The following is a 14,702-nucleotide window of genomic DNA, read 5'->3' as shown; positions in this document are numbered from 1 at the left end:
TATCTGAAAATTCTTTTTTGTTAATATGGTTAAAACTGCATTTTGTCCAACATATACCCCTGTCAGTAGAACTACGAGTAGAATGATATACTATAAACTTTATAACAAATAAATAATAAACTTAAAAACGAATTTCAAAATTTTAGGAATATATCTATTGCACTTACATCAGACATATGGGCTTTTAGATCAAAAACCAATTTTTTAACTGTTACAGTACATTTCTTAGATCATAATTGGGGTTTACAATAAAAATTGATAGGTTTTAAACCATTATATGAAAAACATAGTGCTGAAACTATTTATTTTACATTCTTGAAGTTTTGCAAGAATATTTATTAACTGATAGAGTTGTAGCACTAACGCTTGATAATGCAGCTGCTAACACCGTGGCAATATCTTTATTTGAAAAGAAATTGGATCCGCTTGGTGAAGGCAAATTTTATCACCAGAGATGTGCTTGTCACATCATCAATTTGATAGTTAAAGTAGGTTTAGATGCTATACATTCAAAGATGGAGAGGGTGTATAGAGCTATCGGATTTATCGTCAGCGATAGCAATAAAAGATGGTAGGAGTACGTTAAATATTGTAAGCAAGAGGACCCACCGGTTCGACCTTTTAAGTTATGTACAGACATGCCTATCCGTTAGAACTTTACCTACTTGATGTTGGAAAAAGCTTTGCCAACCGCGAAACAAATTACAGATTTCGTCAACCAGAAGAACTATCCAGAGGAAGTTGTCAACTATAATGATTGGGCGGTTTGTAAACTTTGTTATTCATTTCTTAAAATTTTTTATGATTGTGGCAACCCCGGATTCGGCACACAGCCCCGGCGGCCCCACTCACTAGGAACTGTCCCCCCCCTTAAGGGATTTATTCTCGCCTCCCCCACCACTCGAACCCAAGACCAAGGGGCTAAAGTCATTTGGGAAGCATGGTGAGTACACATCAGCTAGCTAGCCTGATGGTACTCACCATGCTTCCCAAATACTTTAGCCTCTTGGTCTTGTTCGAGTGGTGGGGAGGCGAAGAAAAACCCTTAAGGAGGGGGACAGTTCCTAGTTGAGTGGGCGCCGCAGGCGGGGATGGTGCTGCCGTCGGGGTTGCCCTGTGCTCCGGAGCGTTCCCAAGCTACAAATACATTGTGTATTATATACCAACTACTAATTTAGTGTTAGATATTTAGTTCAAATTGCTAAAACTTTTGATCAATATAGATATGATAACATTTTAAGTGAAATTGTTTCAAGTATGGAGAAGAAATATAAGAGACATTGGTTAGAATTCCATTCTTATATGGATTAGGCCTTTTTCTAGATCCTAGGTTTATTATCCGTAGTTACGGTGTAATTACTGAGTTAGGTCATTATTTAGGACTGATTGTACGTCTTATTTGACTGACTTTAAGCACAAATTGACATGTTTTTTTCTTTATATGAGAACAAATACAATGGTAAAAGTGGAAGTGGAAGTGGAACGTCTAGGAGAGGCGATCGGACCTTGATGTACCCCCCCTAAAGGATCGAGCAAGTGGGCGTATGTGGGACGTGGCAGAGCTCCACTCGTACATACTAAACCAAATGAGATGACTCCTACCTACATGTGGACTTGACCTTTATGACGATGAAGGAGCAACTTGACAGGATATTCTTCAATGGTGGGACCAACAAAAAGTCAATTCCCCATTATCCCAAATGGCACGTGACATTTTATCTGTGCCGGTTTCTACAATTGCATCCGAGTCAACATTTTCACCGAGTGGTCGTGTGTTGAAGACAGAAGATGTCTTTAACCATGAGATGATTAAAGTATAACTGTTTCGGATTGGAGTCATGCAGAAAGAAGACTACAACAGCACCCTGAAGATCCCGAACTACTCGAACTCTTTGGATACAGATTTGAATAATGTAACTAGTGTTGACGATGAATGAAGATGAATAATTTATTAAAAAAATTATTAATTGTTTATTTGTGAAGCTGAATGTGTGAATGTGAATATACTTATGTTAAAATTAAATTAAATTACTATTTTTATTTTTTTAAAATTAATTAAATTTTTAGAAACATACTAATCAACCCCTAAAAAATACTAAAAACCCCCTATAAAATTTAGTTTTGCCCCCAAATATAAAAAAATGAGGGGGAAAATATGGGACCGGTCCTAGGCCCATGGGACCAGTCCTGACCAGGCCAAGGCCTGGTCCGAGTCCTGGTTTTTCTCACGGGCCTGGGACCGTCCCAGGCCCATGAGAGACCAGTTCCAAATGGGCCCAGGCCTGGGTCGCAAGGGACCAGTCCCTGCCCAACTCTAGTTCAAAAGTTTTTAGGACAGATGATCAATTAACATTTTGCATAAAAAATCAAAATTTAAAATTCTGCTTTGCTGAAAAAGAGGAAGACGAAGGAGGGCGGTGATTCATGTAGAAAACAATGATAATCAAGTATTGGGGTTGAGGGGTTTTGAAGAGAGGTCGGAGGTTGAAATGGTGGATAAGGTTAGTTGGGACAAATGGTCGAGCAAGTGGGATAGTGTTGTTTGTGAGGCCTAGGTTTTGGTTAGGGCAAATTGTCGAGCAGGTGGTGTGCACTTGGGTTTGGAAGCTGCGGGAAGTTGATGGGAAAAAACCTGAAAATTCACTTGCAAACTCAACCCATTCAACACTTCTCAATACACACAACAATCTCTCCATCTCCTGTCAAACCAACTCCAAACAACTTTTGGTGTTGCAAAATGCGAATGTCTGCGGGGCAAGTGCGTTCATGGAGCAAACAACGACTAGGGATAGCCAGGGTGTATGGGTTTTGTTGAGGAGAGGATTGGGTTCAAATAGTGGTGGTAGGGTATTTTGGTGGTAAAATCGATCCGAATCTGGTTGAAGATGGAATCACTAAAAGGATAGTGGCCATCAAGGTGATTGGAGGGTGCATCGGTGTGAGAGTGAGAGGGGTATGGTGTGGTGTGAGGAGTTTGATGGAGTGTCGGGTTATGTAATGCAGAATTGAGCTAGATCATGCCTAATCCGTGGATGGTGGTTTTGGACATGATGGCTAAGAAGAGAATAAGAAAAAATAAGAATGATATTTTTTTTGGTAATGCTAGTGCACAACTATTTGTACCAATCTATATAACATTGAAATTTGAAATTCTTCCAAAAAAATTAAATTTTCAACGTTAGTATTTGGATTAGTATAAAATGGTTAGTGCACATAGTATTATTGTTTTTTTTTCACAATGAATACTGTATTTAACAAAAATTACTAAATAAATATAACAAAAACAAAAATATTGTTTACTCACGAGTTTTACTAACGTTTTACTACCTTTGTTAAAATTATATATAGTACTCGTACTAGCTTATATACCATATACGTTATATTATAAAGGATAATAAGATGGTTAGTAGACGTGAGTAACATACCATTACTAGAATTACTTTAAAAACGTTTCGGGTGAAAAAAATATCATTAGACCATGACCAGTACGAGGGTGAGAAAAAGTCGTTTACTTAAAGCGATGTTGGGCTAAGGTACTTCCTTCTAATAGCAGACAGATTGATAGAAGGGCAGCACCATTTATATCGACAATAATGAAATCATCCAATACTGCAATACAAACCTAAACAGTATAAGTAGCATTAACATTTTGACCTAAGCTGACACGGATATTATATTACACCAAATAACGTAACTCAGCGCGTGCGTGTCCAATTCTTCACCAGAAATCTGTGCGTGCTTGTCACACTCCATATCTCCATGTGGACATTTAACCCCGCGCAATTATAAAGAAAACTTCCTGTGTCTCGGTGGTGGGGACTACTGTTACACAAAGCCAACGGCAATATTGTGCAACCCACACTCACATGAATATGAGAGAGAGTGGAGAGCAAAAACTGAGTCACTGAAAGCTTTTATACACTTTTTTTCTTTTCTTTTTCTCATCACTCTGCACTTCATTTGTTCAGTATAATCATTCATCGCCGCATAAAAAATTGTGTGAGAAGATAGTATTATTTGATCTTGATCGATGGAGAGTGTTTCGTCGGAGGACGAGTTCGATGAAATGAGTGAGCGGTTCGAGAGCTACAGTTTGAGTGCAGACGTGAGTGAATCAGAGAGTTCGAGTAGTGACTTTTCACGTCGGCATTTGGATGACAACGAAGGCGCTTCCACTTTTTTGACTTCTTTGGCTTCTTCCTCACTCGTGGAAACAGAGGATACTAATTATACCGGTACTTCAGCTCCGGTTCCGATCATGTTGCCGGTGGTAGGTTCTAGACACGTCGTCATTCCCGTGACCAAGATGCAGAAAACGGATACTGACTTATCTAGTGAGTTGTCCTTTTTGAGTTACAGGCATTTGTTATGTATTTTTTTGCTTTGGATCTTTTCCTTTCTTTATCTTTACTGTTATGATTCCTTAAGGTTCTGTTTGGTTGCTGTACAAAGGTAGAAAAAGAATTGAACATCAATGTTAACTCCCACGATTTTCTGTTATAATATTCTGTTTTTCAGTTGCTACGAAAGCGGAAAACTTAATTTGACTGGGCATATTCATTGGCTGAAACTCAGTTAATCTTTAAGCTAACCACTCCTTACCCTTGATTTTTGTGTGTGTATTACTCTTGCCAAAGAAAGTAATGTGTATCAAGTGACACAAAACGACTCGTAAAGTGAAAATTCTTTCCCACACATTCACCATTGCTTTTGTATTCCTTTTCGTGGACATTTAAAGTGTATTCTGACGGGTTCATGCTGTTGCAGAAGTTGAACTAATGAAAGAACGTTTTGCTAAACTTCTGCTTGGAGAAGATATGTCTGGAGGGGGAAAGGGAGTTTGCACAGCTCTCGCCATCTCCAATGCCATTACCAACCTTTCTGGTTAGTTATTGCTCTTCATCTTGTTAGATTTTGTTTCTTTACTTTTACGTTCAAGTTTATTCTGTTATTGCCAAAATATGTTGGAAAGGGTAGCAAATTAAGATTTTAATTTCTTTTTCCTTTTACCTGTTTAATTCCCAACAGGCAAAAATTCACTCACATTATATCTAATAAACTAATATTCCTGATTATATGGGACAAATTAAGGGGATTTAGAGTGGTCATAATTGAATATGTTAATAATGGGTTAAATATCGCAGCTTCTGTGTTTGGAGAATTGTGGAAGTTAGAGCCGCTAGCACTGCAGAAGAAGTTGATGTGGCTCCGAGAAATGGAATGGCTTTTATGTGTAAGTGACTCAATAGTGGAGCTTATTCCATCATTGCAAGAATTTCCAGGTGGTGGGACATTTGAAGTCATGGTGACGCGCCCACGCTCCGATCTTTACGTAAACCTTCCTGCCCTCAAGAAACTTGATGCCATGCTAATTAGCATTCTTGATGGGTTTACAGATTCTGAGTTTTGTTATGTCGACCGTGGGATAATTGTTGCTGGTGCCAATGGCACTGAAACATGTCCTTTGTCTTCGTCATCTGGGAGGCCTTCAATTATGCAGGAAGAAAAGTGGTGGCTCCCTTTCCCTAAGGTTCCTCCTGATGGGTTGTCTGAGAATATGAGGAAGAGATTACAGCAGTGTAGGGAGTGCACAAATCAGATACTTAAGGCTGCCATGGCAATCAATAGCAGTGTGTTGGCTGAAATGGAAATCCCAAACTCTTACTTGGAGAGCTTGCCCAAGGTATGGGGATTTTGTTATGTATGATAAATCGGAAATAGATAGTAGTAAGCAATTGATGACAATGTTAAAAATTAATGTGTTATATTCTCACTAATGCACACGTATGCTTTTGTTTAAAAATTGGATGATTGCTACTGTCAGCTGAAAAAAATTATTTGAACATATCGAATACTGTCAAAGTAGTTAATCTGCTGCTTGTCACTGTAGAAGAGACCTAAAATGAAGGATAATTTCATGGTACATTCACTCGCATAGGCTGGTCCACAAGGAGGTTTAAATAATGTCGTGGTCTTGAGAACTAGGGCCCTGGTAGGCAAGTGATGTGGAAGTTTTGTAGTGAACAAAATAGTCTTTGGCTTTGACTGCAGTTGGTTAATTATTTTGCCCATTCCAATAATTGGATTCAAATCTAACAAAAAGGGAGATTTCACATGCCCCTAGTAGATGATATGGGCTTACTGGATGCTCTGCATCAGGATGAACTTGGATGGAAACAAGATTAAACTAAAATCAATGTTGCAATAGTCACTGCTAAAGTACCTATACACTCATTGTCTTTTCTTAGAAATGTGCGCTTGTTATTGGACCTCTATGTTCTCTCTCCCATTGGTCATCTAGGTGAAATATTTCCCCATAGAATTGCAAAGAACTTTTGTCACTATATCAGCTTCTAAGTGCTTTGCAGTAGTCTGTTTTTCCTGTATCTAGAGCCTATATTTTTTGAATTGGTCATAACTTGTTTGGAAAACGTTTCTTTTTCTCCATTAGTGAATAAGTTTCTCTGTTTCATAGGCATATGCAATTTTTTATTGTGAAGTGCTTGGTTTGGTAAAAATTGATAAGTACTTGTATGAGGAGAAGAATGTAGAATGCTAATCTCTTCATATTTATTTCACCATTCATCACACAAAGTCGTGGGTTAGTTTTCTGCTCAACATTTGTTATTGAGAGGCAAAGAAAGCTTTAAATTGTTTTTTGATAAGTTACTGTCTTTTAATTGTCTAATCACTTCTGTCAGCTACTTTATTACACTATGAATTTGCTATTCATAGTGTTGCATCTTCTTATTTAGGGTGTATGCATCTTGAGGGTAAGTAAATCTGTTACCATCGACACACATTGATTTATTATGAATTTCAGCTTTCCCCCCTTTCCCAAAAATGTTATTACTCTAGCAATTTTGTTTATTTTCTTGTCTCTTCATTTCAATAATTTATTATCCTAATAAATATTTATTATGGTTTCTAAATTTGTCAGAGTGGAAAAGATTGCTTAGGTGAGATTATGTATAATTACATAACTGCTGATCAGTTTTCCCCAGAGAGTCTTCTTGGATACTTAGAGATGTCATCAGAATATACTACTTTGGAAGTAGCTAACAGAATTGAGGCTTCTGTGCATATTTGGAGACAGAAGTACCAGAAAAGGCGTTTAGTTCATGGAAAGTCTGGTAGGTGGGGTGGTAAGGTCAAAAGCTTTGTTGGTGACATAGAACGAAGTAAGCTTCTAGCACATCGGGCTGAGACCATACTACAGAACTTGAGACTAAGATTCCCTAACCTCCCACAGACTTCTTTGGATATGACCAAGATTCAATATAACAAGGTATATTCCCATCAAAACTGTTCCCACTTCCTCATTTAGCACTTACACTCTTCTTTCGACATTAAGAATCATCACATTATGCACAACTGAAACTTATTTGATTTCATATTGATCCCAGAATAGACAAGTAGTGGCACATCTGAACCAGTGAATTTTGAATGGATTAATTTATATGTTTGTAGAATTTGAAGGATGTGATCTATATGATGCCTTGGTACATTAGCTGAATAATAGGTAGATGGTCCTGGCAATTCTTGCTGGCTGAACTGTCCAGGGTCCTGATATACTGGTAGTTGAACTGACCTGGTGCCAGGCCTTGGACGTCGCTTGACTGTGCTTGCAACATTATTTTGTTAGAGGAGAGATGGCTGAGACCCAGGACTTTTATCTATTTATTCTTTACTCCAGAACTAACATGTTGTTTGTCTTTATATCTAAACTGAAGTGTTAGAAGGTTTAATCTTCATATCTGAACTGATAATTTATTTAGCTTATTTTCCTTATTATATGTTGATATATTGTGAGCCAAGGAGGGTATACCCAAAAATATATGATTCAAATAGAGCATCTATTGCTCAGATGCAGAAACTGACATTTATGCTTGTGTTTAAGCCCTCGTGTGTGTGAGAGAGAAAGAGAAACCAGTTGTATGCTAAATGAAACAGGGAAAAACTGTTTGTAAATCTTTTCATCTGTGATGCAGGATGTAGGGCAATCAATCCTTGAGAGCTATTCTAGGGTGATGGAGAGCTTAGCCTTCAACATAATGGCTAGAATTGATGATCTCCTATATGTGGATGATGCCACAAAACAACGTGTACGTGCAGCAGCAGAGTCTACATCTCTATATGACCAAGGAAGGCTCAGCAGTGTTCCCACACGAAAGGGAATATCAGCTAGCCCGTTATTAATTCAACAGAGTCCTTCTACCTCTCCATTTCGAAAACTAGGATTAGACTCTCCCAGGCAAATGATTAGAAGCCCTGGTGGAGGGTTGCGCCACTCTCTAAAGAAGAGAAATCCAAGAGATCCACTTGACGAGGCATTAGAAAAGCTAACTTTCTAATTCTGAGTAAAGAACATGACCTGTTAATGCTTCTGAGGTAATTCAGATTACTTAATTCCTTTAGCTGGTTTTGTGAGCCTGTTAAGTAGTAAAGGCTAGTAAGGAGGATGGTGTATATATTCCTTTATTCTGTACTTCGTGTCTAAACGATACCTTAGTATCTTCTATTTCATTTTTTTTTTCTGGGTTAATTGTTAGCTGGTATTGACTGTCTCTAATTACCGATGAATGGTAGTGGCAAATCATTGTTTCAGCTTAGCAGCACTTTCCTGGCAATCTTTGGCTGTAATTAACTGGTAGTTCCGGCCATTGTTATGTGTAACTTTCTCCATGAGACTAGTTATGGGAGGTAACGGGTGAATAGATCGATGTATTCCTTTGAAACTATAAACAGAATGCATAAAATTGATCGTTCAACATTATTCAAGTAGTGTTCAAAGCAACTTCATTTAATTAGGAAATTATAAAACAGTGTATATATAGTTACTGATTGTTCTTAGACCATGACCAACCAGAATGATGCTCTGTCACTATCATAGAATAGCACTTGAATTCGCAGCCTCTTTTTATCTGTTGTCCTTGTTATGATGCGGCCGACTGGACAAAAATACCCACCTTTAATAATACTGACTTGATACTCAATTGGGTTCAAGTTCAACCCAAAACACCTTCAGAAATGGGTAATATGATGGATGACATCCAGCAAAAAGCACATTGCATAGAAATAGATGATTGATTTCGAAAAGTCCTAACAGAATGTGGTTCAATCGAGATAAAGCAAGAGCTTTACTCCAAGGATTTGCTCCTGTTCACGAGGAGTTTCATATTTCAGCTTCATAACTACAGTACTCAACAATTTAAAATCTAAATAACCGTATGATCAAATTAAACGAAAATTTTAGGGTCCGTTGTATATATACTTTAAATACCTTTTTTTTCTTCTTTTTTGAAAATAAGAGATATAATAAATCTTATGAAAACTTGTTTGGTAAAGATGAATATAATTGTTTTAAAAAAGAGTTTCTGAATACAATCCTAAAAATTAATGTAAATTTAGAAAATGATTGAAAATTGTTTTCAGAATTTTTCAGTTTTTAATTTGAAAACAAATTTTAAAATTATATATCAAACCCATTTTTAAATATTTAAAATATTAAGATACAACTTAAAATTTTGAATCTGTGTTTTATTTGCCGAGATATTATCGAGTTGACCTTGATCAAGATAATTAAAACTACGGATGGGCATAATAGCCGCCCCTACGAGGACCCGTCCGGACCTGCCCCAGACGGGACAAAGTTTTCCCAAATTATTCGGGGTTTGGATTGGGCCTGGGCTGAAAATCAGTCCCCGATTGCGGTTTCGAGGACGAGATTGGTCTCTCCCCACCCTGTACAATATATATATATACATATATATTTAATGCTGTGAAACAAAAGTTATATATTATACATTATATATGTTATACTTGTATAATGTATCATTTGATATTTTGATTGATTATAATAAATCAATAAATCATTATAAATTTCATTATTTCAATTTCATTAACTAATTGCCCTTGTTATATTATGGTAGTTATTTATTTAGAATTTATTATAATATATATGTATAATGAATCATATGTAATACATTATGTATAATGTTATGTATTATTTATAATATTACTAAGACATTATAATATCTATGGTATAATTTATTTTGAATTTATTATAATATATTATATATTATACATTATACATAATATATTATAAAACAAAAATTATATATTATATATAATATGCTATCATCCGTAATCATAATATCATATGTTAATATTTGTTATTTAATACAACAATACATAATATTATATCATTGATATATAATATAATTACATATATGTATAATCTATCATAATTATAATTTTGATATTTTTCTTTATTACAATAAATCATTATAATTTTTTTTATCGTTATAAATAAAAAAAAATTATAATGCAAAACCCCAAACGGGGATTGTCCAAATTTCCCATTCAGGCTACGGACTGAGACCGGAGAATCTCCTTGGGCTTTCGGGCCAGGGCCAGGGCCAGAGACAGGTGTCGGGGCCCGTGCCCATCCCTAATTAAAACTGGTAGAACAAGTGAACCCAAAACACCTTCAGTCATTTTTTGAGTCCCGTATAAGAGCCAGAGCCTAGAGTTTAAGCCATGGTTTCCTGTGGGGATTTGTCCACGCATGCATGTGAATTTTAGGATGAAGAAGAAGGCTGTCTTTTTTATAAATGCCTCTTCATATTTAGGCTATGTAGAAGATAAAGCTTAAAAGGAGCCATTACTTATTCATGTCGTGTGTAGCTTCTCATTGTCATTACTTCTCACTTCTTTCATTCTTATTCTTTTCTGGACAGTGCATGGAGATATTCACGAATTGCTTATCTCTTCATTCATCTAATGACTTAGGAAGGGCTTAATTACTATAGTTGGTGAAATTAACCGTGGAAGAGGAGTTGATTTCCCTTAATCAGCTGATAGTCTCCCACTTTCTAGAACTTTCGTAATTCACTTCTTCCACTAATTTCGTCGTTTATTATTATTTATCTGAGGTTCATAAGCCATTGCTAATTTTGCTTTAACGCGCTTCTCTGTTGGAAAAGAGATTAATTTCTTGAAGACAACTTAGAAAGATGTTCTCTAACTAGGTATATGAGCACCATCTCTTACAAATTCTTGAACTATAATAACTCACCTAATCTCAACTTCATTAACTACTGTTTCATTCTCAACTCTGGTAAACCTTTTGCTTCTTCGTCTTAATGAATGAAGAGTGACGTTCCAGACTCGGCCATGCCTTCCTCTGTTATGAAATGAGGATTAACCACAACAACAATGCTAGTGTTATAAAGACAAATTATACAAAAGCAATCCTTATTCTTGATTATTCTTGATTTTCATGGTTTCTTTCTGTTTTTTTTTTTTTCCTTTTTTCGTTTCTGGGTAATGATACATTTTTCTACTTGAAAACAGTGCAGCGGAGAATTAAAAGGCATTCCTTTATTCTTCTGGTTCTAGCTTGAGTCGTACACTTGAGAAAGTTCAAAATGCTGTTGACTATTTGACTCCAACGAAATAATAGCAAGCGCAACTAATCAGGGACCCCAATGGGGCTGGGGCTCAACCCATGATGTACCCAGTGGGGCCGCCTTAATGGCGCCAAACCTAATCTCATCCACTCGCCGTAAGAGTTCGTGAGCTCACGACCCAACAACATGGTGTTTCGTGGAAATTTCTAGAGAATTCGTTGGAGATTAATAACCATGCACTATAAAGTGCGAGTAGGACAAGGTTTGAACATTGTTAATAGCATTGCCAGTTTTCAATCATGAGGCTACGTAGATGAGTTGGGAGTGTGTAGAAACGTATTCAGTACTAGGGCTGCCCTAAACAAAAGGGTTAATTAATTAATTAATTAATTAATAAAACGACTGGCATGGTAGAGATGGTGGCAGTCATGCATGAAGCCATGAAGCCAAAAATCTATTTCCTTTAATTGTGCACAATTTACACAAATATGTAGATTTATTTACAGTAACACGAAATCTGGTTTCAGAGTTCTTCAATGGAGATATCATTTAGGCCTCATGAGTTCTGACAGAAGTTTTCTCTTTTCTTTTTCTTTCTCCCTCTCCGTTAAATGTACTATGAAGTACAGAATAAAGATTAATCTCTCAACCTCACAGATCTTTCGGACTAAAGCCCTAGATATGAGGAAAAAAGGATCGAAACAGAAGACTGATGGAAACCCTAGATCGGAAATTCGAAAGGGAAGAAGAGAAGCTTCCAAGTACTGCTTGGTGGAAAACTTGACAATTGAAAAGTAAAGTGAAAAAACTAGGGTTTCAAATTAGCAATATTATGCGATCCACCGCTTGCCCAAGTAATAAAAAGTTGTTCACCGTGTTGTTTACTTCCTAACCCTGAGAAAAAAGAAAAAAACAAATGAAAAAGACGAAAGTACTGATAAAAGTGATAATTTTTGTTAGCTCTTTTTCTTTTTTCCTCCGGAAAAACAACTAGTAAAGTTGAGGTCATCTAGTAGATAACCAGGAAAGCCAGGAACAGCCACCTGCATGATCATTCATCACAAAGAAAATAAGACAAATTATAAAGGAAGAAAAGATGAAGACAATCATGGGATATGCGTGCTCTTTACCTTGACCTTTATCGAAGAACATCAGAGAAAAGCTGGAGGGAAAAATCACGAGGGTTTTACAAAGAGAAACCAACAGAGCTCAGTTGGCAGTATGCCCACCTCCAAGAGAGAGAATGTTTTTCAATTGATGGGAGGTGGACAGAATGCCAATAAACTCTGTAAGAAGCCCTTTGTTAAACCCGCATGAAACCAAGAACTGTCGTTGTGAAGCACACCATAAACGAACTCACATAAAGAAGAGGCGAGGAAGAGAGTAGATAACAAATAAGGATAGTGGAAAGAGGACAGATGGGTTCTATTTAAGATGTGAAGATGAATAGACAACAGTAAATAAGCGAGTGAGAGAAAGAGAGAGTTGCGATGGGTCATGGGCGTAATTAATTAAAAGAGAGGGAGTGACGGTTTGTTTCAGAGTGGAAAAGACGGACAAATAAAATCGGATAAGATAGAACATATCATTCCTATTGGGAACGGAGGCTGCCTATATATATATTTCAGAAGGAGGATCAAAGAATCATCATAGTTATTCTTCAATATCCCTCGTTTCTGATGAAAACCCACCACCTCTTCTTCAGTCTTTTCTTGCGTTCCTCCCTCGTTTCTCACGAAACACACTCACGCACACCACACTCTCTCTATCTCTCTGCATATGAAGAAAAAGAAAGGGGATTGATTAATCTGGTTAACCAAGGAAACTAATTAAGTTTTGTTTTGGCTTTCAACTTTTTGATGCTACCTTACCTACCGCTGCCATTGTTGTGAGACAGATAGATGACTAGGGGTCAAAGCTATCATCAATTCATTATTCATCTGGATCGTTGAGTTGGTTGGGTGAGTAATGGTATCCGTCTGATTAAAACAGGGAATTAGCTGTAACAACAACCCAATTATAGTTGGTTCACTAACCGTCAATTTTTAGAATAATTGCTTTTCACTCTAGTCAAAAACTCATTTAAGCAGTGACGATAAAATCAATGGGACGGTAACACTTATCTTTTCTATTAGAGGATAAGAGTGGTCTGGTCACCGTCTCTTCTCTCTCTCTGAGTCGATGTGGCTTGCACCTCGCACCATGAAAAAGCAATAACCTTTAATCTGCTCGCGTTCTTAACGTGACAAAATGACTTCATCTCTTGAATAAACGGGTTTTGAAATCATAAAGCATTTGAAGACAGTCACAAATACATTATTCTATCTCAATAATTCTTTCATTCTTTCATCACTGATTACGTTAAGCTTATCTGTGAACTAATTTCTGCTTTGCATGAGCAGTAATGAGAGTGAGAAGAGTGAAACAAAAGATTCTAAATACAACAGTAAAAATATTTATGTAAAAGTTAGGTTTTTCGTTAACCATCTGGTTCTTTATATGGGCAGGAAGTTGACATTATCAAAATAAATGAGGGAACAGTGAATACTTTAATATAGAAGTGACGGGACATCTGAAAATTTGTCTCACCATTAGGAAATTTTATCACTAGTACAATTGTCTTTAAGCACTATGGCATCTTCTAGCTAACTCCAATCTGATTGCAGCATGATATGGAAGCAAATATAGAGCTTGATCTTCAATGGTAACCATCTGGTATGGAAGCAAATGTATACTCAACGTCTCAACGGTTCATTTTCCCTATCTGGGTGGTCACTACTCACTACTCACTTGAATCAGATTTTGCCAAGTGGGGTATTAAGAATTGAAGTGAGCACCAAGCAGGAGCCAATTTAATTCCCATTAATGGGTCCTACTAATAAATTGCAGCACTAAGTGTGGAATCCTAGGTAAGGTAAACCGCCGCTCCTGTTGAAGAAGCTTCAAAATTCAAACCAAAATGCTTTTTGACCTATTAGGGCATGTTGAAAATGAGATTAAAAGGTAAAAGCATAGGTCAATCCTTTGAAATATTATACTGCTTAATCAAACCTTTTTAATTAAATCACTTTTCCGTTTTGATTGAAAATCTGAATTTGGAGTACCATTTTCATCCCAAAAAACGAAGAAACAAACACACCAAAAAAGAAATTACTTGGAGAAAGAAAAATGAAATCTTCCCTTTTGTCGACTGATGCGTCGCACTCATCACTCCCACAACCTATGCTCCTCAAATCTTGAGACGACTCTTCTTTTTCACACCCTTTCTCTTCTCAGTAAAATATTAAA

At 36.7% G+C, this 14,702-nt stretch overlaps 1 protein-coding gene across 1 annotated transcript; it reads left to right on the top strand.

Annotated features, from left to right (window-relative positions):
• Nucleotides 1-3,876: 3,876 nt before the first annotated feature.
• Nucleotides 3,877-8,612, top strand: LOC116119014 (rop guanine nucleotide exchange factor 1-like). The gene is made up of 5 exons (XM_031404975.1): nucleotides 3,877-4,334; nucleotides 4,768-4,884; nucleotides 5,145-5,683; nucleotides 6,941-7,288; nucleotides 7,992-8,612. Exons 1-5 carry the CDS (start codon nucleotides 4,031-4,033, stop codon nucleotides 8,352-8,354), a joined length of 1,671 nt encoding a protein of 556 aa, XP_031260835.1. The 5' UTR covers nucleotides 3,877-4,030; the 3' UTR covers nucleotides 8,355-8,612.
• The last annotated feature ends 6,090 nt before the right edge of the window (nucleotides 8,613-14,702 follow it).

The sequence above is a fragment of the Pistacia vera genome, unplaced genomic scaffold (assembly GCF_008641045.1).
Source record: "Pistacia vera cultivar Batoury unplaced genomic scaffold, PisVer_v2 Contig869, whole genome shotgun sequence".
NCBI lineage: Eukaryota > Viridiplantae > Streptophyta > Magnoliopsida > Sapindales > Anacardiaceae > Pistacia > Pistacia vera.
This window is presented reverse-complemented; position numbering and strand designations above follow the sequence as displayed.